We start from the raw sequence: 24,280 nt of genomic DNA, 5'->3' as shown, positions 1-24,280 counted from the left end.
TTTCCCTCGCTTCCTCGGTCGGCGACTGCTGCTGGATGATCCTGGGATCTGATGGCCGATGTCAGCTTGATACTGTTTTTGTCATGGAACTTGGGAATGGAGCAGAATTAAATTGAGGGCCTTTACCTGAGAAATCCCTTGGGTAATACATGACAAGTAAAATTAGGCCACAACTCAACTATTCATTCAACATTTGATTTTTGACCCATGTGCTTTACTTCAATGCACTTCGAATAATTATCGATGAGCACAAGAAATTATAATTTTCCTTTTTAACAAACGTCTCCTAGCTCATTGAAATGGATGACTCTACCAGGAGTTTTAGATGGCGTATTTCTGCAGTTTTACAAGATCATGGTTAAACCACACCATTTACAAGTCCTTTTCATAGACTCCCTACAGTGCAGGAGGCGGCCATTTGGCCCATCGAGTATGCCTGACTCTACAACAGAGAATATTATCCAGTCTCACTCTGCTACGCCAACCCTGAAACCCGGAACCCCACCTAACCTGCACATCTTTGGATACTAAGGGGCAATTCTATCATGGCCAACCCGCCTAACCTGCACATTTTTGGACAGTGGGAGGAAACCGGAGCACCCGGAGGAAACCCAAGCAGAACGTGCAAGCTCTACACCGACAGTCACAAAGTTTGGAATTGAATATGGGTCCCTGACAGTGTGCAACAGCAATGGTAACCACTGTACCCACGTGCTGCTCATTTTTGCTGTGGATTTCATGCTGACTATGTGTTCAATATGGAGTTCTGCCAGAATGCTATCTCTTGAAGCACCAGGTACCACCATTCTGCAACCTCCAGTAATGCAGTCCTGATCACACCATTTTATGTGACAATTGTGGAACAGTTTCAGTTCCTTGTCTGAACTCTGGTCAAATACTGCCCAACCATTTGTTCATATACTTTTTTCGACACAGAAATTAAGTAGTATTGAACCATGGGTTATGGAGCATTGACTGTCGCCGCTACCGTTTACTAGCTGTGGCCCCTTTTTCATTGATTTTTAGGCCAAGATAAACTATCTTGGATTGCACAAAAAACACACTTTCTGCTTTTCAACTTTGCATTGTAATCAATGAGCCTCTTTCGCACTTGGAAGATTTTCTTCATCTTTTGATCAACATGCCACCCTGATTGCACAGGCAATGCACATTCCTTGCACTCCATGGTAGCTTAGAAGATTTTTAGAGAAAACTTCACACCATGGGGCAATTGCATCTAGGAGTATAACCCAATGCATGTGACTATCATGCGATAGTTTATTTTCTCGACCCAGACTCAGCTGTGTAAAAGCTTGAGATAAATCCAATTGTGTGAATACCTTGGATCCTACTAACTCTACATATAAATCTTGGGAGGTCAGCAATGGATACAACTTATCATCCACTGGCTGGTTGATTTTGACTTTGTAGCTTCTGTACAGACACATGGTTTTGTGAATACAACTGCAATTGCTGTTCACCAATCATTGTACTCAGTTTTCACTAGCACAGTATTTCTCTATCTTCTTTAGTCCCTCTTAAATGTGGGCTTTGAGAGCATAACAAACTTTCCCAGCCTTGGTCGTTCATTGGGGTTGCTTCAGTTGTGCGCTTCCACATCGAATATGCCTTCGTAACTGTCCTTGAAAGTGTTGCGATAGTTATTCAATATCTAATCAAGCTTCTTGATTATCTCAACAGGAAAAATATTCTTGTGGTCAAGCTTCAATTGCACAGTCATTCCTTACCTGGTTAGTTGACATATCTCACAATAACAAATGGACAACTTGAAGGACTTTCCTCTAATTTGGACATTGCAATATGGCTCATCTTTTGACAATTAAGGCATTTAGAATTTCTGTGTTGACCTGCCTGTGCCACATGGATGACTTTACAGGGATAATAAATCAATAAACTGCTGTCTTTTGACTGGGTCTCCCTGCTTTAGGCTTGGTGGAAACTTTCTTGCTGTGGGCAGAAGCTTTTCTGGTCACTTGGAAATGATGAAAATTCCTCCCAAAAACCTTTTGATGCCTTCTTTTATTCTAAAAAGAATTCTTGCATGCTAGCTCAAATTTAAGATATGTATTTAATAACTTTGATTAGATTCTTTTCATTCACCAGTCCACACACACATCTATCTCAATACATGGTCTAAGGACTTGCCAAAGTTTCAATGTAACAAATTTTTCAGTGCCACTATATACTCGCCAATCACTTTGCCACCAGTCTAGTTCTAAATTTTTGGCTTTCCACTATCTCTCATGACTTAGGGTTGACATTTTTCTCCAACTTGTTGATTGTTTTTAATGGCACATCTATTGTCTTGTTGAGAGCAAGGACATTTGTTGGCACGTCATATAGTTCTGGGCCAATCCCCATTTGCAGAATTGCATTTCAGTCTTCTTGTAAGTCTGGACATCTCTTTCACCTTTTAAATTCCAAAATATCAGGGGCGGCACAGTAGTTAGCACTGTCGCCTCACTGCGCTGATGGCCCAAGTTCGATCCCAGCCCTGGGTCACTGCCTGTTTGGAATTTGCACATTCTCTCCGTGTCTGCATAGGTCTCACCCTCCCAACCCAAAAATGTGCAGAGTAAATGGATTGGCCATGCTAAATTGCCCCTTAATTGGAAAAAAATAATTGGGTACTCTAAATTAAAAAAAAATTCCCAAATATTATTTTGATCTGAAAACATGTCTATTCTTTCAATGTAGTTCTCGTGCTCTTTCATAAATATTACAATGCCGGACCAGACCTCAACAGTGGCTAGGATGTTGGACAGAAACCCCAACATTTTATTTTGATTGTGTAAGACTGAGGAAAGGATACCCTGCTCCAGGAGTGATTTCATGTAAAATAGGGATAATACTGAAATATCTTCAACCATCACACATGAAAATAGCTTACAATTACCCCTTAAACAATGCTAATTGATATTGTGACACAATAACCATTAACTGCTACCTTTATTTCCACTCAAATCACAATCCACTTTAAAATACATATAAGGAATACTTGCTGTAAAGAGATGTCCTGGACTTCACTTTGAGAAAGAGAGATCTTTTGAGACTGCTTGAAAGAAAGAGACCAAACACTCTTGTCAGAATAATGCAGAAACCTTCTCCGTTCCCCTTCCAGTCAAATACTAACTCTGAAAAACATCATCACCTGACGACCCCTGGTTCCTCCCATTAACTACAGCTGAACATAATGTCTCTAATTAACTACTCCGCAGGGAACCCTCTTAATATAAATAAAGTCTATTAGCCCAAACTGCGATGCTTTGATTGCAAAAAACCTAGCTGTCTTTTAAACCAGGATTTTTAAAAACATGACTGCAGCAGTCACATACTATTCCAGGCTTTTAACCCTTACTGTGCCAAATAAATGCAATACAATATATCTGAAATTCCTACATTCATCACATCCATTCATCTCCTTGTCTTCGTTTTTAAATCCTTCCATATAGAAAACATTTGTTGTCACTTACATCTTTGGTGTTTTTTTATCATTTGTGCCACTTTTTAACCCAGTTGACCCGTTGACTGAACTCTTGTGCATCTTGGCTATATTTTTTGGGATGCAATGGTAATTTATTCTGAAATGTTCAGCCCTGTTTTGCACTCTTTTGTGTATTTCTTAAGTCAGCTGCAAAATCCTAATGACTTCCTGAATGTATGTATACAACCGCATTTTGCAGTTTAAATTGGTGAACAAGATGTCATTAATGTGTACAAACCACAGTTCAATTGCATATGTACAGATGGACCCTTGTAATACAACTTTCAGGATATTTGATGAACTTGCAACATTTAAAAACAGTGTTTGCCACTCATCTGTATTAAGTCAGGCATTGTATTCCTATTTGCTAATTTCCAATCTATATTGCGCACAATAGCTGTTGTCAAATTGTCTTTCTAATACCAGCATCATTTGTTGAATGTGGAATTTGGATTTTGTAGGTAACTGAATGTGTGCTTGTAAAAGGGGAATTTACTGGACTGCCTCCTGGAAAGCATGGCCTTCACATTCACAGTTTTGGAGACCTAACCAATGGTATGAAACATATCTTTACTTTATAGCTACATTGACAAAAATATTTGTTACATTCATACAGCCATAATTGAGTAGTAATCTATACCAACAGGACAACTGAATAAAAATGAATAATCATACCTTAGCCTTCAGGAAGTAAGGCAAAAGACAGGTCTCCTTTCACAAGTTATTTGTTTATACAATTTCTTTTTTTTAAAATAAATATTTTATTGAAAATTTTTGGTCAACCAACACAGTACATTGTGCATCCTTTACACAATATTATAACAACACAAATAACAATGACCTATTTTATAAACAAAAAATGAATAAATAATAAATAACAAAAATGAATACTAACCCTAATTGGCAACTGCCTTATCACAAGTAACACTCTCCAAAAATATAATTTAACAGTCCAATATATAATTATCTGTCGCAACGACCTATACATATTATACAGTATATATTAACAACCCTGAGAGTCCTTCTGGTTCCTCCCCCCCCCCCCCCCCCCCCCCCCGCCCCGATCCTGGGCTGCTGCTGCTGCCTTCTTTTTTCCATTCCATCTATCTTTCTGCGAGGTATTCGACGAACGGTTGCCACCGCCTGGTGAACCCTTGAGCCGACCCCCTTAGAACGAACTTAATCCGCTCTAGCTTTATAAACCCTGCCATGTCATTTATCCAGGTCTCCACCCCCGGGGGCTTGGCTTCTTTCCACATTAACAATATCCTGCGCCGGGCTACTAGGGACGCAAAGGCCAAAACATCGGCCTCTCTCGCCTCCTGCACTCCCGGCTCTTGTGCAACCCCAAATATAGCAAACCCCCAGCTTGGTTCGACCCGGACCCCCACTACTTTTGAAAGCACCTTTGTCACCCCCATCCAAAACCCCTGTAGTGCCGGGCATGACCAAAACATATGGGTATGATTCGCTGGGCTTCTCGAGCACCTCGCACACCTATCCTCCACCCCAAAAAATTTACTGAGCCGTGCTCCAGTCATATGCGCCCTGTGTAATACCTTAAACTGAATCAGGCTTAGCCTGGCACACGAGGACGACGAGTTTACCCTGCTTAGGGCATCTGCCCACAGCCCCTCCTCGATCTCCTCCCCCAGCTCTTCTTCCCATTTCCCTTTTAGTTCATCTACCATGGTCTCCCCTTCGTCCCTCATTTCCCTATATATATCTGACACCTTACCATCCCCCACCCATGTCTTTGAGATCACTCTGTCCTGCACCTCTTGTGTCGGGAGCTGCGGGAATTCCCTCACCTGTTGCCTCGCAAAAGCCCTCAGTTGCAGATACCTGAATGCATTCTCTTGGGGCAACCCATATTTATCGGTCAGCGCTCCCAGACTCGCGAACTTCCCATCAACAAACAGATCTTTCAGTTGCGTTATTCCTGCTCTTTGCCACATTCCATATCCCCCATCCATTCCCCCCGGGGCAAACCTATGGTTGTTTCTTATCGGGGACCCCCCCAAGGCTCCAGTCTTTCCCCTATGCCGTCTCCACTGTCCCCAAATCTTCAGTGTAGCCACCACCACCGGGCTTGTGGTGTAGTTCCTCGGTGAGAACGGCAATGGGGCTGTCACCATAGCCTGTAGGCTAGTCCCCCTACAGGACGCCCTCTCTAATCTCTTCCACGCCGCTCCCTCCTCCTCTCCCATCCACTTACTCACCATTGAAATAATAGCGGCCCAATAATACTCACTTAGGCTCGGTAGTGCCAGCCCCTCCCCCCCATCCCTGCTACGCTGTAAGAATCCCTTCCTCACTCTCGGGGTCTTCCCGGCCCACACAAAACCCATGATACTCTTTTCAATCCTTTTTAAAAAAGCCTTCATGATCACCACCGGGAGGCACTGAAACACAAAGAGGAATCTCGGGAGGACCACCATCTTAACCGCCTGCACCCTCCCTGCCAGTGACAGGGATACCATATCCCATCTCTTAAAATCCTCCTCCATTTGTTCCACCAACCGCGTTAAATTTAACCTATGCAATGTGCCCCAATTCTTGGCTATCTGGATCCCCAGGTAACGAAAGTCCCCTGTTACCTTCCTCAACGGTAGGTCCTCTATTTCTCTACTCTGCTCCCCTGGATGCACCACAAACAACTCACTTTTCCCCATGTTCAATTTATACCCTGAAAAATCCCCAAACTCCCCAAGTATCCGCATTATTTCTGGCATCCCCTCCGCCGGGTCTGCCACGTATAGTAGCAAATCGTCCGCATACAATGATACCCGGTGTTCTTCTCCTCTAAGTACTCCCCTCCACTTCTTGGAACCCCTCAACGCTATCGCCAGGGGCTCAATCGCCAGTGCAAACAATAATGGGGACAGAGGGCATCCCTGCCTTGTCCCTCTATGGAGCCGAAAATATGCAGATCCCCGTCCATTCGTGACCACGCTCGCCATCGGTGCCCTATACAACAGCTGCACCCATCTAACATACCCCTCTCCAAAACCAAATCTCCTCAACACCTCCCACAAATGATCCCACTCCACTCTATCAAATGCTTTCTCGGCATCCATCGCCACTACTATCTCCGTTCCCCCCTCTGGTGGGGCCATCATCATTACCCCTAACAGCCTCCGTATATTCGTGTTCAGCTGTCTCCCCTTCACAAACCCAGTTTGGTCCTCGTGGACCACCCCCGGGACACATTCCTCTATTCTCATTGCCATTACCTTGGCCAGGATCTTGGCATCTACATTTTGGAGGGAAATAGGTCTATAGGACCCGCATTGTAGCGGGTCCTTTTCCTTCTTTAAGAGAAGCGATATCGTTGCTTCAGACATAGTCGGGGGCAGTTGTCCCCTTTCCTTTGCCTCATTAAAGGTCCTCGTCAATACTGGGGCGAGCAAGTCCACATATTTTCTATAGAATTCGACTGGGAATCCATCCGGTCCCGGGGCCTTTCCCGCCTGCATGCTCCTAATTCCTTTCACCACTTCTTCTACCTCGATCTGTGCTCCCAGTCCCACCCTTTCCTGCTCTTCCACCTTGGGAAATTCCAGCCGATCCAAGAAGCCCATCATTCTCTTCCTCCCATCCGGGGGTTGAGCTTCATATAATTTTTTATAAAATGTCTTGAACACTCCATTCACTCTCTCCGCTCCCTGCTCCATCTCTCCTTCCTCATCCCTCACTCCCCCTATTTCCCTCGCTGCTCCCCTTTTCCTCAATTGGTGTGCCAGCAACCTGCTCGCCTTCTCCCCATATTCGTACTGTACACCCTGTGCCTTCCTCCATTGTGCCTCTGCAGTGCCCGTAGTCAGCAAGTCAAATTCTACATGTTGCCTTTGCCTTTCCCTGTACAGTCCCTCCTCCGGTGCTTCCGCATATTGTCTGTCCACCCTCAAAAATTCTTGCAGCAACCGCTCCCGTTCCTTACTCTCCTGCTTCCCTTTATGTGCCCTTATTGATATCAGCTCCCCTCTAACCACCGCCTGCAACGCCTCCCAGACCACTCCCACCTGGACCTCCCCATTATCATTGAGTTCCAAGTACTTTTCAATGCACCCCCTCACCCTTAGACACACCCCCTCATCTGCCATTAGTCCCATGTCCATTCTCCAGGGTGGGCGCCCTCCTGTTTCCTCCCCTATCTCCAAGTCTACCCAGTGTGGATCCGAAATGGCTATAGCCGTATACTCCTAGCATCCGCCTCATAAAATTGGCATCATCCCAGTTCGGGGCATATACGTTTACCAAAACCACCGTCTCCCCCTGTAGTTTGTCACTCACCATCACGTATCTGCCCCCGTTATCCGCCACTCTAGTCTTTGCCTCGAACATTACCCGCTTCCCCACTAATATAGCCACCCCCCTGTTTTTCGCATCTAGCCCCGAATGGAACACCTGCCCCACCCATCCTTTGCGTAGCCTAACCTGGTCTATCAGTTTCAGGTGCGTTTCCTGTAACATAACCACATCTGCCTTAAGTTTCTTAAGGTGTGCGAGTACCCGTGCCCTCTTTATCGGCCCGTTCAGCCCTCTCACGTTCCACGTGATCAGCCGGGTTGGGGGGCTTTCTACCCCCCCCCCTTGTCGATTAGCCATCACCTTTTTCCAGCTCCTCACCCGGTTCCCACGCAGCTGTATCTCCCCCAGGCGGTGCCCCCCCCCCGCCCATCCCCTCCCATACCAGCTCCCCCCTCTCCCCAGCAGTAGCAACCCAGTAATTCCCCCCTCCCACCCCCCCCGCTAGATCCCCCGCTAGCGTAATTACTCCCCCCATGTTGCTCCCAGAAGTCAGCAAACTCTGGCCGACCTCGGCTTCCCCCCGTGACCTCGGCTCGCACCGTGCGACGCCCCCTCCTTCCTGCTTCTCTATTCCCGCCATGATTATCACAGCGCGGGAACCAAGCCCGCGCTTCTCCCTTGGCCCCGCCCCCAATGGCCAACGCCCCATCTCCTCCACCTCCCCTCCTCCCCCCATCACCACCTGTGGAAGAGAGAAAAGTTACCACATCGCAGGATTAGTACATAAAACTCCTCTTTCCCCCCTTTTTAACCCCCCTCTTTGCCCCCCACATTCGCCCCACCACTTTGTTCAAACGTTCTTTTTAATAACCCGCTCATTCCAGTTTTTCTTCCACAATAAAAGTCCACGCTTCATCCGCCGTCTCAAAGTAGTGGTGCCTCCCTAGATATGTGACCCACAGTCTTGCCATTTGCAGCATTCCAAATTTTATCTTCTTTTTATGAAGCACCGCCTTGGCCCGATTAAAGCTCGCCCTCCTTCTCGCCACCTCCGCACTCCAGTCTTGATAAACGCGGATCACCGCGTTCTCCCATTTACTGCTCCGAGTTTTCTTTGCCCAACTAAGGACCATTTCTCTATCCTTAAAACGGAGGAATCTCACCACTATGGCTCTGGGAATTTCTCCTGCTCTTGGCCCTCGCGCCATCACTCGGTATGCTCCCTCCACCTCCAACGGACCCGCCGGGGCCTCCGCTTCCATTAACGAGTGCAGCATCGTGCTCACATATGCCCCGACGTCCGCTCCCTCCACACCTTCAGGAAGACCAAGAATCCTCAGGTTGTTCCTCCTTGCGTTGTTCTCCAGTGCCTCCAACCTTTCCACACATCGTTTCTGATGTGCCTCATGCGTCTCCGTCTTCACCACCAGGCCCTGTATGTCGTCCTCATTCTCGGCTGCCTTTGCCTTCACGACCCGAAGCTCCCGCTCCTGGGTCTTTTGTTCCTCCTTTAGCCCTTCGATCGCCTGTAGTATCGGGGCCAACAGCTCTTTCTTCATTTCCTTTTTGAGCTCTTCCACACAGCATTTCAAGAACTCTTGTTGTTCAGGGCCCCATGTTAAACTGCCACCTTCCGACGCCATCTTGGTTTTTGCTTGCCTTCCTTGCCGCTGTTCTAAAGGATCCACTGCAATCCGGCCACTTTCTCCTCCTTTTTTCATCCGTATCCAGGGGGGATTCCCTTCTGGTTTACCGCACAGTGTTTTTAGCCGTCAAAATTGCCGTTGGGGCTCCTATCAAGAGCCCAAAAGTCCGTTTCACCGGGAGCTGCCGAAACGTGCGACTCAGCTGGTCATCGCCGCACCCGGAAGTCTGTTTATACAATTTCAAGAACGGTCTCCTCTTTCCCTTCTATTCATATGCCTGAAGTCTTATATTTGGCTCTCCTTTTCTTGGCATTGCCTGTTTTGATAGTAAGGAGGTTTGATGCTTATGGTCACTACAGGATTTAAGTGTCGCCAGTTTCTAAACTGAAGTCTGAGGAAGCTCTTGCTTCATTTTTGTTTGATTCTTATTTGTTTAGTTTTTTCACAGAATTCATATAAGGGCAGCACGGTAGCACAATGGTTAGCACTGTTGCTTCACAGCGCCAGGGTCCCAGGTTCGATTCTCGGCTTGGGTCACTGTCTGTGCGGAGTCTGCATGTTCTTCCCGTGTCTGCGTGGGTTTCCTCCGGTTTCTTCCCACAAGTCTCGAAAGACGTGCTTGTTAGGTGAATTAGACATTCTGAATTCTCTTTCCCTGTACCCGAACAGGCGCTGGAATGTGGTGACTAGGGGCTTTTCACAGTAACTTCATCGCAGTGTTAATTTAAGCCTACTTGTGACAATAAAGATTATTATTATTAAAGCTGAACTGAACTGCGTGAATTGCCGAGTCTATCAGCTCAATAAATACTGATTCATGCAATACAGATAGGTCCATATCACCTTGCTATAGTGCTTTCGCGCAAATATCTATGGGGGCAAGGTGCCACACTGGTCAGCACTGCTGCCTCACAGCGTCAGGGACCTGTGTTCAATTTCTGGGTGACTATCTGTGTGAAGTTTGTACATTCTCCCTGGCACTGCGTGGGTTTCCTCCCACCATCCAAAGATGTGCAAGTTAGGTTATGGGAACAGGGTAGGATGAGTGGACATCTGTAGAGTGCTCGTTCAGAGAGCCGGTGCAGTTTAGGTGGGCCGAATGGCCTCCTTCTACAATGTAGGGGTTCTCTGACTTCTTTAAGTGGAACGTTGGTGAATATGCTATCAATGTCAAATGAGCACATGTACACAGCAATGCTATGGAAATCCCTGTCCTGTATGGTCTTAGCAAATGTGAAGGAATCCTTCACCGTATATCTGGAAAACATGCTCAGAACTGCCATTTTCCCAATGCATGCTGAGCAGAATCAGTCATAGATAAGACGCAAAGGGACATTACTTTTGGGCAACCCATACATAAATATGCAGATGCAACGATTAATGAGGACAAACCCTGCCATATATATCGATTTTTGCTGTCTCCATGTGCTCAATTGACATTGCTAGCCATAGAACCATCCCATTGCCTCCTTCCTCTACACTGTAAAATGAAGGACGCTGGTAAAAATTATGTGTATTTGTAAGTTTCCTGCATCTATTATTAGCTCCATGAACAAATACTTATTCACATCATTGATCATTGTGGGGGTCCCTTTAAGCTTTGGTTCTGAAGGGAAAATGTGACCATTAAGAAGAAATCTCCACCTCAGCCTTTGAGCCCAAACCCTCTGGTTTCTCACATCTCCTGACCAGTAGGCCCTGGAACATTGTGCCAACATATAGGGAAACAGTAGGAAGGGGAAATAGGAGGGTATGTGTTTGTTTCAGTTTAGATTTGAGGTTCTTCATTTCAAGGCTGATCAAATGCAATCTATTAATAGCAGATGTGATTACTTAAGCTTGTATCATGTTCAAAAAATACAGTTGCAATTGTACAGCTCATCTAGCCATGCTAAATTCTCTTTGATGCTGCCTTTCTCTATTGTAAACAATATTTTGTAAAAGGATCAAGTGTAAATTATTTGTTTCAGGTTGGATCAGTGCTGGACCTTATTACAATCCAGACGACGAAACACATGGAGCAGAAGAAGAGAACAAGAAGTGAGTTCTGTTTCATCACTTATGTCAAAAATAAAACACAATTTTTGTAAAAGTACACTGGTTATGGATGGCATTTTATTTCTGAGATATGCAATTTCATGAAATTAATTTGTAAAGTTTTGGAATTAATTATTTTTTCTTCTTCAATGCACCAAATAAATATTCAATTCTACACAAACAGGGGAAAAGCGGATGATGATTTCCTTATTAAGGAATATTTTACATGGCCATATAATTTTATTGAAGGCTTCTTCCAAGAAGGGGGGGGGGGGCATCTGAAAACAGGAGCAAGCCAACAGTAGTCTTTTTAATGAAGCATATCTGAGTGCTTTTAGGTCTTCCTCTGTCAAGACACCTTTTTGAGGGCACCCAACAGAATTGGATCGGAGCCATTATGCATAATCCCTCTTCCATAGGTGGGCTGTAAAATGGCAGGCTACAAAGATCAGAGTGCCTGAGATAAAATTTATTTCAGGGACTTGGATCAATGGCAGTCTCTTATGCTTATAGTAGTGGTTATCTCAGTGGTTATCCATACCTTATTATAATTTTAAAATCAGTGCTAAATGAAACAAGAGATGTTAGGAGTTTTGTGTCTTTGCCAGAGAGCTATTAGGGCATGGAATATCCTAGAACAGTGATGGAGACACAACTTAATAAGGAAATGGGTATAATATACACAAAACGAAAGAGAGAGTTTGGGTGAAGTGTGGATTATACTACATCAATATCTTCTTCAGAGAAGCAACATTGATGTAATGGGCTGAATGGACTTCCTCTGTGATGTAAAATTCTATGATTCTTTAAAACAAAGCACTTTCCATCCACTGTAGACATGCAGGTGACCTGGGCACCCTGGAAGTTAATGAAGATGGCTTGGCCAAGCTTGATTTGACGGTCCAGCATTTCCATCTGACAGGAATTCATTCTATTATTGGACGCTCTCTGGTGGTGGGTACTAAGTAGCTTTCTAGGCTTAGTAGTTGCAATGCTAAAATGTTAGATTTCAGACAAAGCATGTGAAACTGTCTATAGGATGGAAGGGGCGGGGAGTGTTGCAGTGTGGTAATGCTATACAGATGGTACCCTTTTATGAGTAAGTACTCAGAAATTTGTTGGGGTCTATACCAATTGCAGTTTTGAAGAATGAGAGGTAATCGTATTGAAACATATAAACTATTAAGGGGGCTTGAAAGGATGGATACTTGGAGGATATTCTCTCCTGTGGGGAAACTAAAACTAGGGGACATAACTTAAAAATAAAAGGTCTACCGTTTAAGACCGCGATGAGGAGAACATTTCCCCTGAGCGTCGTTAGTCTGTGGAATTCTTCTCCACTGAAAATTATGGAGGCTGGGCCTTTAAATTTATTTAAGGTGGAGTTACATTGTGGTACTCAAGGGAGCTGAGCATTATTGGGACGGGGGCTGGGGGGGGGGGGGCAAAAGGAAAATGGAGCTGAGACACCAACCAGATTTGCCATGATCATATTGAATGGGGGAACAGGCTCAAAGGGCCAAATGGCTTACTCCTGCTCCTAAGTCCTATCATCCTAAATGGGACAATGTTTTGGAATGCTGATAGTTTAACAGGAAGGGCAACTTGAGGCTTAACATTGTGGTAAATATTGCAGTCGGTTAACGAAAAATGTTAATCCGTTAAGGACTGAGTTAACCTCTACAAGATGCACTACAGCAACTCACCAAACCTCTTTCGACAGTACCTTTCAAAACCGCGAGTTCTACCTTCTTGAAGGCAAAGGCAGCAGATGTATGGAAATATTACCATGTGCACATCATCCTGACTTGGAATTAAATCGCCTACCTTCACTGTGGCTGAGTCAAAATCCTGGAACTCCCTCCCTGACAGCACTGTGGGTGCACCTACACCACATAGAACTGTAATTATTCAAGAGGCAGCTGACCATCACCTTCACAATGGAAAATAGGGTGGGTAAATGCTGGCTTGGCCAGTGACACCCATATTCTGTGAAAAATCACTGCAACATGAGAGGCCACTTTTTATACCACCTTTTCCGACCTTAGTGAAATGAAAATGCTTCTAGGCACTTTAAATTGATGGAATTAATTGACTTAAAGTGGGTAGAAACATTAATTTCCCCTTATTTTCCGTCTATTACCATTAAGACTGTGGACCAATGCATTTGTACCAAATCAACCAAAGTGACCCCAGCATTTCAGCATTCAATGCAGTTCATACAGGCAATACAAGATGAAATAACTATAACACCAGAACATGACTGTGAAAACGTATTCATAAATCCGTGTTAGTTTTATCTGATTTACTTGTCTTTTAGCAGATCCTAGGCTTGGTTTTACCTTATAGCACATCCTAGGTATGAAGGATATATAAAGTTATCAAGTATATATTCAAATCTATCATACTCATTCAAGAACTACTTTCATCTATGCCTTTAATGCTAAGTGGTTAAAAATTGACACCAGTGCAAAGCATGAAGAATTAGTACGAGTGACTAAATGTTTGATTAGAGATAGGTTTCAAGGAGTGTCATAAAGAAACAGAGTTTGAGATTTGGAGACACAGAAAATGAGTAGACTCACCCCTTGAAGGTATTAACATTGAGCTCAGTTTCTACTGGTGGGAAAAACAAGTATTTATCACATCCCTTGTCAGATAGGTAAGAAATTTTAATTTGTTGTATTAAGATCCCCGACCAGACCCCAACAGTGGCTCGGATACTGGACCAAAACGCCTATATTTTAGTTTATTTGTAAGACTGTGCAGAAAGAATACTTCGCTCCAGGAGTGATTGCATGAAAAAATATGGCTGTGTTATTTCTAAAACAAAACTTTATTATGAATAAATTCTTAAACTTTTTAACTTCGCACCTGAAAAGAAAAGCTTACAATTACCCCTTAAGACTACTGCTCAATTTCCCATTAAACACAAGAAAATAAACATTCAGTTTTCAATCTGTCTTCAATTAGCATGGTATAGAGTAATATTTACTTTATAAACAGGTTTGGCTCTTGATAGGTCCCCTTCAGTCTCCAGTCTTCAAAAAGCTGGTTCACCTGGTCGGTTTCAGCTTCTTCTTGCCCCAGACAAGATTGTTCTGTTTAAGGATGATTACTCTTTTCTAACTATCCTACTGTGAAAGAATTGTGGACTAACTTTCAGGCAGATCAGAATTCACCTCTTCTCTCTCCCAAAGCTTCTCCAAAACAAACTGTCTCTCTGTATTCTGGGCACCACCCAGCAATGAGCTCATCTCCCCAAGCCGCACAAACAAAATATCTCTGCTGGCTGCAAAAGCATATTAACTCCCAGGGATTTCCCCAGTCAATGTCATCTGTTGTTTCCTAGAAACAAAACAAAATCACTTTTAAAAACATGACCACTGCAGTCAAACATACTATCGGGGAGGCAGTGGCGTAGTGGTATTGGTATTGAACTAATAATCCAGAGGCCCAGGGTAATGCTCTGGGGACCCGGGTTTGGATTCCACCAAGGCAGATGGTAGAATTTGAATTCAATAAAAATCTGGAATTTAAAAAGTCTAACGATGACCATTAAACGATTGTTGCAAAAACCCATCTGGTTCACTCATGTCCTTTAGGGAAGGAAATCTGTCGTCCTTATCTGGTCTGCCTTACATGTAACTCCAGGCCCGCAGCAATGTGGTTGCCTCTTAAATGCCCTCCGGGATGGGCAATAACTGCTGGCCCAGTCAGCGATGCCCACATCCCATGAATAAAGAAAGAAAAAAAAACAGTGGCAGACAAGGCGGTGTGCGAGAGGCTGAGGAAGTGCATGCAGAACTACCTGCAGGTTAATGAGACGGGGGAAGTCTCAGCAGCGGTGGTCTGGGAGGCGCTGAAGGCAGTGGTGAGAGGGGAGCTGATTTCGATCCGGGCTCATAGGGACAGGACAGATCGGGCAGAAACACACCGACTGGTTAAGGCGATCCTACAGATAGATAGGAGGTATGCGGTGACCCCGGGGGTGGAGCTCTTAAGGGAACGTCGGAGGCTGCAGGCAGAATTCGGGGTGCTGTCCACAGGTAAGGCAGTGGAGCAGCTTAGGAAAGCGAGGGGTGCGTTCTACGAACATGGGGAAAAGGCCTGAGGAATGCTGGCACAGCAGCTTAGGAAGAGGGAGGCGGCCAGGGAAATAGAGAGGGGATGGGGATGGGAATTGGGTAGGGGACTCGGCAGGGCTAAACAGAACATTCAGGGACATTTAAAGTAAGCTCTATTGCTCGGAACCCCCCACGGGGCCTGAGGGGATGAGACGCTTTTTGGACTGACTGGCCTTTCCAAGGGTGGGTAGGGAGTTGGTAAACGGGCTGGGGGCCCCGATTAGGGCCGAAGAAATAGTTGAAGGCAATGCGGTCGGGTAAGGCCCCGGGGCCGGACGGTTATCCGGTGGAATTCTGAAAGAAATTCTCCGGGATTTTAGTGCCGTTGCTGGTCAAGGTTTTCAATGAGGCAAGGGATAGAGGGGTGCTGCCCCCGACGATGTCACGGGTCACTATTGAATTGATATTGAAGCGGGACAAGAACCCGGAGCTATGCGGGTCATATAGGCCGATCTCACTGCTTAATGTGGACGCCAAGTTGCTGGCCAAAGTTTGGGCCTCCAGGATTGAAGATTGTGTGCCGGATGTGATTACGGAGGAACAAACCGGGTTTGTCAAGGGCAGGCAGTTGGTGGCCAATATAAGAAGGTTGCTCAATGTGATTATGATGCTCCCGGAGAGTAGGGAGGTTGAGGTAGTTGTGGCAATGGATGCGGAGAAGGCGTTCGACCGGGTGGAGTGGATCTATTTATGGGAGGTGCTGGGACGATTTGGGTTCGGTAGGGGCTTTATCGACTGGGTTAGGCCGTTGTACCAGGCCCCGGAGACTAGTATAAGGACGAATATAACGACCTCGGACTATTTTAGACTGTATCGGGGACAAGATAGGGATGCCCCCTCTCCCCACTGCTGTTTGCGTTAGCTATAGAACCGCTGGCAATTGCTCTGAGAGCTTCAAGGGGCTGGAAGGGGGTGGTGGAACATATGGTCTCGCTGTACGCAGACGACCTGCTCTTATACGTATCCGATCCAGGGGCAGGGATAGGTGAAATTATGGCGATTTTGGGAGACTTTGGCCGGTTTTCGGGGTATAAACTGAATATGACAAAGAGCGAGATGTTTGTAGTCCAGGCGAGGTGTCAGGAGGGTCGGCTGAGGGATTTGCTGTTTAGGTTAGATGGGGACAGTTTCAGGTACTTAGGGATACAAGTGGCGCGCGACTGGGGCCGGTTACACAAGTTGAACTTGTCCCAGTTGGTTGAACAGACGAGGGCCGGGTTTCGGAAATGGGATGCGCTACCGCTGTCGTTGGCTGGGAGAGTGCAGATGGTCAAAATGACGGTCCTACCAAGATTTTTATTTGTATTTCAAAGTCTCCCAATTTTCTTCCCGCGGTCCTTTTTTAAGAGGGTTCACAATATCATCCTGGGCTTTGTGTGGGCGGGTAAGTCCCCGCGAGTGAAGAAGGTGATGCTCGAGCTGAATCTGGGGGGGGGGGGGGGGGCTTGCCAGACCGAATTTCAGTAATTACTACTGGGTGGCTAACATAGCCATGATAAGGAAGTGCAAGAAAGTGGGTGGTGGGGGTGGGGTCGGTTTGGGAGCGGATGGAGGCAGCTTCATGTAGGGGCACCAGTGTTCCCGCTGGCGAGGTACTCCACCAGCCCCGTGGTAGTGGCGGCCTTGAGGATCTGGGGTCAGTGGAGGAGGTACGTTGGAGCTGTGGGAGCATCAGTCTGGTCCCCAATATGTGACAACCACCGATTTGCCCCGGGGAGCTTGGATGGGGGGTTTCGAGTATGGCGAAGGGCGGGAATTGAGAGGATGGGGGACCTGTTCTTAGAGGGGAGCTTCCCTAGCTTGAGGGCGCTGGAGGAGATGTTAGAGCTGGCATGGGGGAACAAATTTATATATTTACAGGTGCGGGACTTTCTGGGCAGGCAGGTATCATCATTCCCACTCCTGCCACTAAGGGGGATTCAGGATAGGGTAGTGTCTAGGGGATGGGTGGGAGAGGGGTGCGTCTCAGACATCTACAAAGAACTTATGGGGGCGGAGGAGACGCAGACCGAGGAGCTGAAGCGTAAGTGGGAAGAGGAGCTTGGTGGGGAGATGGAGGATGGCTTATGGGCGGCGTTTTGAAATCAATGAGCCCAGAGGTGGCGATTTTTGGGGTGTCGGAAGACCCGGGAATCCAGGATTTGATTTGATTTGATTTGATTTATTACTGTCACATATATTAGTATACAGTGAAAAGTATTGTTTCTTGCATGCTGTACAAACAATGCATACCATACATAGGGAAGGAAGGAGAGACTGCAGAATATAATGTTACAGTTATAGCAAGGTATAGAGAAAAGATCAATTTAATACGGGGTAGGTCAATTCAAAAGTCTGATGGCAGTAGGGAAGAAGCTGTTCTTGAGTCGGTTGGTACGTGACCTCAAACTTTGGTATCTTTTCTGGACGGAAGATGATGGAAGAGAGTATGTCCGGGTTGCATGGGATCCTTAATTATGCTTGCTGCCTTTCCGAGGCAGCGGGAATTATGGACAGAGTTGATGGATGGGAGGTTGGTTTGCGTGATGGATTGGGCTCATCATTGTTTGAAATCCGACCCACTACGGTGGGGTCATCAACAAATTTGAAAATCGAGTTGGAGGGGATTTGGCCACACAGTTATAGGTGGATAAGGAGTATAGTAGGGGGCTGAGGACACAGCCTTGTGGGGCACCGGTGTTGAGGATGATCGTGGAGGAGGTGTTGTTGCCTATCTTTACTGATTGTGGCCTGTGGGTTAGAAAGTTCAGGATCCAGTCGCAGAGGGAGCAGCCGAGGCCAAGGCCACGGAGTTTGGAGCTGAGTTTCGTAGGAATGATGGCGTTGAAGGCTGAGCTGTAGTCGATAAATAGGAGTCTGACAGAGGTGTCTTTGCTATCTAGGTGTTCCAGGGTAGAGTGCAGGGCCATGGAGATGGCGTCCGCTGTGGACCTGTTGCAGCGGTAGGCGAACTGTAGTGGATCAATCCAATCTGGGAGGCTGGAGTTGATTTGTGCTATGACTAACCTTTCGAAGCACTTGATGATGATGGATGTCAGAGCCACTGGACGATAGTCATTAAGGCACGCTGCTTGACTTTTTTTTGGTACAGGGATGATGGTCATCTTCTTGAAGCAGATAGGGAACTCAGATTGTTGTAAAGAGAGGTTAAAGATGTCTGCGAATACCCCCGCCAGCTGATCCGCGCAAGACCTGAGTGCTCGTCCGGAGGGGTGCGTTGGAGCCGACGATTTTACATACCTTCATCTTGTAGCCCTTTATGTCTTGCAGACCTTGCCATAGATGGCGAGGATCTGTGTGGCTAGCCTGGGACTCGAGCTTGGTCCGGCACTGTCTTTTGGCATCTTTGATGGATTTCTTTAGATCATATCTGGCTTTCTTGTAGAGGTCAGAGTTGCCTGACTTGAACGCCTCAGACCTAGACTTCAGCAAGCAGTGGATATCCCTGTTCATCCAGGGTTTCTGGTTGGGAAACACGCGGATTTGCTTCTTTGGCACACAGTCTTCTACACACTTACTAATGAAGTCAGTTACTGTAGTGGCGTACTCGTCAGGCTGGTCGCAGAGTTTCTAAATACTGACCAGTCCACTGACTCTAAGCAGTCCCGTAGGAGATCATCCGATTCCTCAGACCAACAATTCACGGCTTTCTTTGACGGATTCTCCCGCTTCAGTTTTTGCTATGAGCCGGGAGCAGGAGCACAGCCTTGTGGTCAGATTTGCCAAAGTGTGGGCGGGCGATAGAGCGGTAGGCGTGTTTGATATTTGTGTAGCAGTGGTCCAGTGTGGTAGTCACCACTGATGTATATATTAGGTGATTTGTGGTAAGGCCCTGTACTACAGGTATGGGGGTAGTTCCCTGCCTGCTGTCTCCGCCCAGTAGGCAGAGTATAAATATGTGTGCTCCCCATACAGCAGCCATTTCGCCAGCTGCTGTAGGAGGCCACACATCTTAGTGTAATAAAGCCTTAGTTGCATTCAACTCTCGTCTTTGTGCAATTGATCGTGCATCATCCAGGATGTTTGGGCCTCTGGTGGAAAAGGTGACGTGTTGGTGGTACTTTGGTAGTACGCTCTTGAGCTTGGCCTGATTGAAGTCCCCAGCTACAATGAACAAGGCCTCGGGATGTTTCGTTTCAAGGCTGGTTGTGGTGGTGAATATTTCTTCCAGTGTGATTTTCATGTTCGCATGGGGTGGGATGTAAACTGCCGTCAGGATAATGGAGCTGAACTCCAGCGGAAGGTAGTAGGGGTGGCATTTTAGCGTCAGGTATTCTAGGTCCGAGGAGCAAAAACTCGCCAGTGTTGCTACATCTAGGCACCAGGAGGTGTTGATTAGGAGGCAGAACCCTTCTCCCCTTGCCTTGCCTGTGGCCGCTGTACGGTCCATTCGGTGGATTGAGAAGCCCTCTGGTTGTAGGGCACAGGTGAAGCAGGAGTGAGCCATGTCTCCGTGAAGCAGAGCACACCGCAGTCCCTTAGTTCTCTTTGAAAAGTGAGTCTGGCTTTAAGGAGGAGAAAGACGCAGGTGTTCTGGCCTTTGCTTCCCAGGTAGCCCGGAGACGGATACTGCTAGCTTAGAGGAACTCAAAGCCTCCGAATTCGGAGACCTGGCTAACTGACATGGCGAGCTTTCTCGGCCTAGAGAAGATTAAGTTCGCCCTGAGAGGGTCACTGTTAGCGTTCGCCCGGAGGTGGAAACCATTCATCGATTTCTTCGCGGAGAATTAAGCGTCAGCAGGAGGAGGGGGTGGGGGTGGGTTTAGGGTAGCGTAGAATAGGGGGTAAGTAGGCGGGTCTTGGCGGGATGGGAGTCGATGACTGCACTATTTTTCTTGTTCTTTGTACATTGTTTTTTATACTGTTGTTTGTAATGCCAAAAACACCTCATTAAAATTGTTTATTAAATAAAAAACGGAAAACCCCCCAGGCTTTTAAACCTTAAACTGTCCCTTTATTTAGAAGCCAATATTCCTAAAATCCTCCATTTGTCACACTTGGCCAGAGATTTTATCTTGACAATGTAATCTTGGATTAAGCACATAATGGAGAGGGGAGGTAGGTGTAAATTGGAAAAATACTTCAACGGATAAGATTCCGTAATTAAAAAGTTGTAATTCCACTAAAAGGTGGAAATGTCTCATCCCTGTGTCAAGGGGAATGGTTTACATTCTCTTTTGCTGAAGGCAAACTTCAGGCACTTGCATGGTACAAATGTTATTACTTTAGCCCAAACCTGAATGTTGCCCAGGTCTTGCTGCATGTGGATATTGACTGCTTCAAATTGCTTGCGTGTTTTTATTTTCCATAGATTCACCAGAATGAAGATGACATTGGAAAAGGTGATAATGAAGAGAGCCTGACAACAGGAAATGTTGGAGAGGGGTTAGCTTGGGGAGTGATAGGGGTTTGTCAGAGTGACATTTTAGAGGAAACTTGAGAAGAAAAATCTAACCAATAAAGCTAATAGTTCATGTCTCAGAGAGCTGTATTTCCCTATGATCCATTGGTAAATGTTCCTTGCTTTGGATGTGCAAAAACATTTTCCATATAAAAAACTTTTTTTGTGCATTTTGTCTCCGTAAAAGTAAAGATAGTTTATTTTCAATTTGTATTGTAAAACAAATTATTTTCGGGCCTAACCTAACCAGACTCATGCAGCTCCACAGTAGAAATCTGCCATGCCATATGAATACCATCCATTGCCTGTCAACATTGTGAAATCCAGAAACTGGACAGAACTGCCTAGCTCTTTCATATCACTGCCTCGGAATCATCCAAAAATGGATGACAGGTGGCATGTAACATTTGCGCCACACAAATGCCAGCCAATGACTATCTCCAATAAGAGAGTCAAAGCATCGTCCCTTGGCATTTAGTGGTATTACCATCATCAAATCCCCACTATCAACATCCAGAAACTGAACTGGACTAGCCATATAAAGACTGTGGCTACAAGAGCAGGACAGAGGCTAGGAATCCTGCAACGAGTAACTCACCTCCTGACTCCCCAAAGCCTCTCTACCACCCATAAGGTACAAGCCAGGAGTGTAATGGAATACTCCCCACTTGCATAGATGAGTGCAGCTCCAACAACACTCAAGTAGCTTGACACCATCCAGAACAAAGCAGCCCTCTTGATTGCAACCTCTTCCACAAACATTCTCTCCCTCCACAACCAACACATAGTCGCAGCAGTGTATACCATCTACAAGATGCATTGCAGGAACTCACCAAGGTTCCTTAGACAGCACATTCCAAACCCATGACCACCATCCAGATGGAAAAGGGCAGCAGTACATGGGAACCCCACCACCTGGAACTTCCCCTCTGAGTCACTCACCACCCTGCCTTGGAAATATATCGCCATTCCTTTACTGTCACTGAGTCAAAATCCTGAAACTCTCTGTAATAGCACAGTAGGTGTACCTATTTGATTTGATTTGATTTATTGTCACACGTACCGAAGTACAGTGAAAAGTATTTTTCTGCAGCCGAGGGAATGTACACAGCACGTACATAGTAGACAAAAGAATAATCAACAGAGAACATTCACAAATGGTACATCGACAAACAGTGATTGGTTACAGTGGTAACAAGGAGCCAAACAAAGCAAATACATGTGCAAGAGCAGCGTAGGGTGTCGTGAATAGTGTTCTTACAGGGAACAGATCAGTCCGAGAGGGAGTCGTTGAGGAGTTTAGTAGCTGTGGGGAAGAAGCTGTTCCTGTGTCTGGATGTGCGAGTCTTCAGACTTCTGTACCTTCTGCCTGATGGAAGGGTCTGGAAGAAGGCAATGCCTGGGTGGGAGGATTCTCTGATAATGCTGTCTGCCTTCCTGAAGCAGCGGGAGGTTATACAGAATCAATGTGTGGGTGGCAAGCTTCTGTGATGCGTTGGGCTGAGTTCACCACACTCTGCAGTTTCTTGCGATTTTGGACCGAGCAGTTGTCATACCAGGCTGTGATGCAGCCGGATAGGATGTTCTCTATCGTTCATCTGTAGAAGTTTGTGAGAGTTGATGCAGACATGGCAAATTTCTTTAGCTTCCGTAGGAAGTAGAGATATTGTTGGACTTTCTTGACTGTTGCATCAACGTGAGTGGACCAGGACAGACTGTTGGTAATGGTGACACCGAGGAACTTAAAAGCTATCGACCATCTCCACTTCGGAGTCATTGATGCAGGCGGGAGTGTGTGTCGTGCTACACTTCCTGAAGTCGATGATCAGTTCCTTGGTCTTTCCAACATTTAGAGAGAGGTTGTTTTCGGTACACCATGCAACCAAGTGATTTATCACCCTCCTGTAGTCTGATTCGTCGTTGTGTAAGATACGGCCCACCACAGTTGTATCATCTGCAAACTTATAGATTGAGTTGGAGTTAAATCTTGCCACACAGTCATGTGTGTATAGGGAGTACAATAGAGGACTGAGCACACATCCTTGCGGGCTCCGATGTTGAGGACTATTGTGGAGGAGGTGCTGTTGCCTATACTGACAGATTGCGGTCTATTAGTGAGGAAGTCGAGGATCCAGCTGCACAGGGAAGGGTCAAGTCCAAGATTGCGGTGTTTGGTTATTAGTCTTGTTGGGATAATGGTGTTGAAGGCAGAGCTGTAGTTTATGAACAGCAGTCTTACATAGGCGTCCTTGTTGTCGAGGTGTTCGAGTGTTGATTGTAGAGCCAGGGAGATGGCATCTGCTGTGGACCGGTTGTGGTGATAGGCAAACTGCAGTGGGTCGAGACCATCTGGGAGGCTGGCAGTGATGTGTCTCATGACTAGCCGCTCGAAGCATTTCATGGTAACAGACGTGAGGGCCACCGGTCGGTAGTTGTTGAGGCAGGCTGTTCTTCTTTGGTACTGGTATTATGCTGGTCTTCTTGGAAGGAGGTAGGGACCTCAGAGTGGAGAAGTGAGGTGGTGAAGATATCTGTGAATACACTCGCCAGCTACTTGGGCTGCAGCAGTTCAAGAAGGCAGATCACCACCACCTTCTCAAGGGCAATCGGGGATGGGCAACAAATGTTGGCTTGGCCAATGAAACCAGTAAAAATTAATAAAAACAAAATATGAGTTTAATGGCTCATGCTTATTTCAGCAGAAGTAACCACTGGCAGCATGAAGCATAAACTTGAAAGATATGTTAACTGTGAGATCCAGATTTGTTCAAAATAATTTATTGGGATTGATGAATATCTCGCACAAAGTGGCAAGTGGCAAACCTCATCCAGGGCATCTTTAGTGAAGCAAAGTTGCTGGGGAGAGAAGTCCTCACTCAATCCTTTATAGGATTTGCATGGTAAGTGTTCATGGATCATGTATTCATTCATTTTTTGCTACCTGACTCTCATTTTCTCCCCTCTGTGCACACCCTCCAAAAGTTTGGAAATAGTGGAAGCCCCGCTGGGGAAATCATATTGCAAAAGCATTCCCTACTGTGGGTGACAATGAAAAATGTGCAACTAGCTAGGGAGTCCCTCATTCTGACAGTTTGAAATGCAGCTCAAGAGCTCCTAAAAAGGAAATCAAATGACCTGCTTTTTCCCATTGATCTTAAACTCGGAGAGGAGGGTTGATGACTAATGGTGTACACAATGGGAATCTTCATGCCATTCATATCTTTTGCACATGCATACTAGTGAAAAGGTGATATAGAAAATAGCCTCTCATACCTGGAGCAGAAATTTTGGACAGAAAAATAGTGAGAAA

At 45.9% G+C, this 24,280-nt stretch overlaps 1 protein-coding gene across 2 annotated transcripts in view; it reads left to right on the top strand.

Annotated features, from left to right (window-relative positions):
- LOC140428032 (superoxide dismutase [Cu-Zn]-like) overlaps positions 1 to 24,280 on the top strand; it is a 168,459-nt gene that overhangs the window by 24,483 nt on the left and 119,696 nt on the right. For both annotated transcript variants that reach the window (XM_072514005.1, XM_072514004.1), the window contains exons 2-4: positions 3,967 to 4,060; positions 11,376 to 11,445; positions 12,279 to 12,396. In XM_072514005.1, coding sequence (XP_072370106.1) covers positions 3,967 to 4,060; positions 11,376 to 11,445; positions 12,279 to 12,396 — 282 coding nt within the window. The remainder of the gene's footprint in view (positions 1 to 3,966; positions 4,061 to 11,375; positions 11,446 to 12,278; positions 12,397 to 24,280) is intronic.

Source organism: Scyliorhinus torazame, chromosome 8 (genome assembly GCF_047496885.1).
Source record: "Scyliorhinus torazame isolate Kashiwa2021f chromosome 8, sScyTor2.1, whole genome shotgun sequence".
Taxonomy (NCBI): Eukaryota; Metazoa; Chordata; class Chondrichthyes; order Carcharhiniformes; family Scyliorhinidae; genus Scyliorhinus; species Scyliorhinus torazame.
This window is presented reverse-complemented; position numbering and strand designations above follow the sequence as displayed.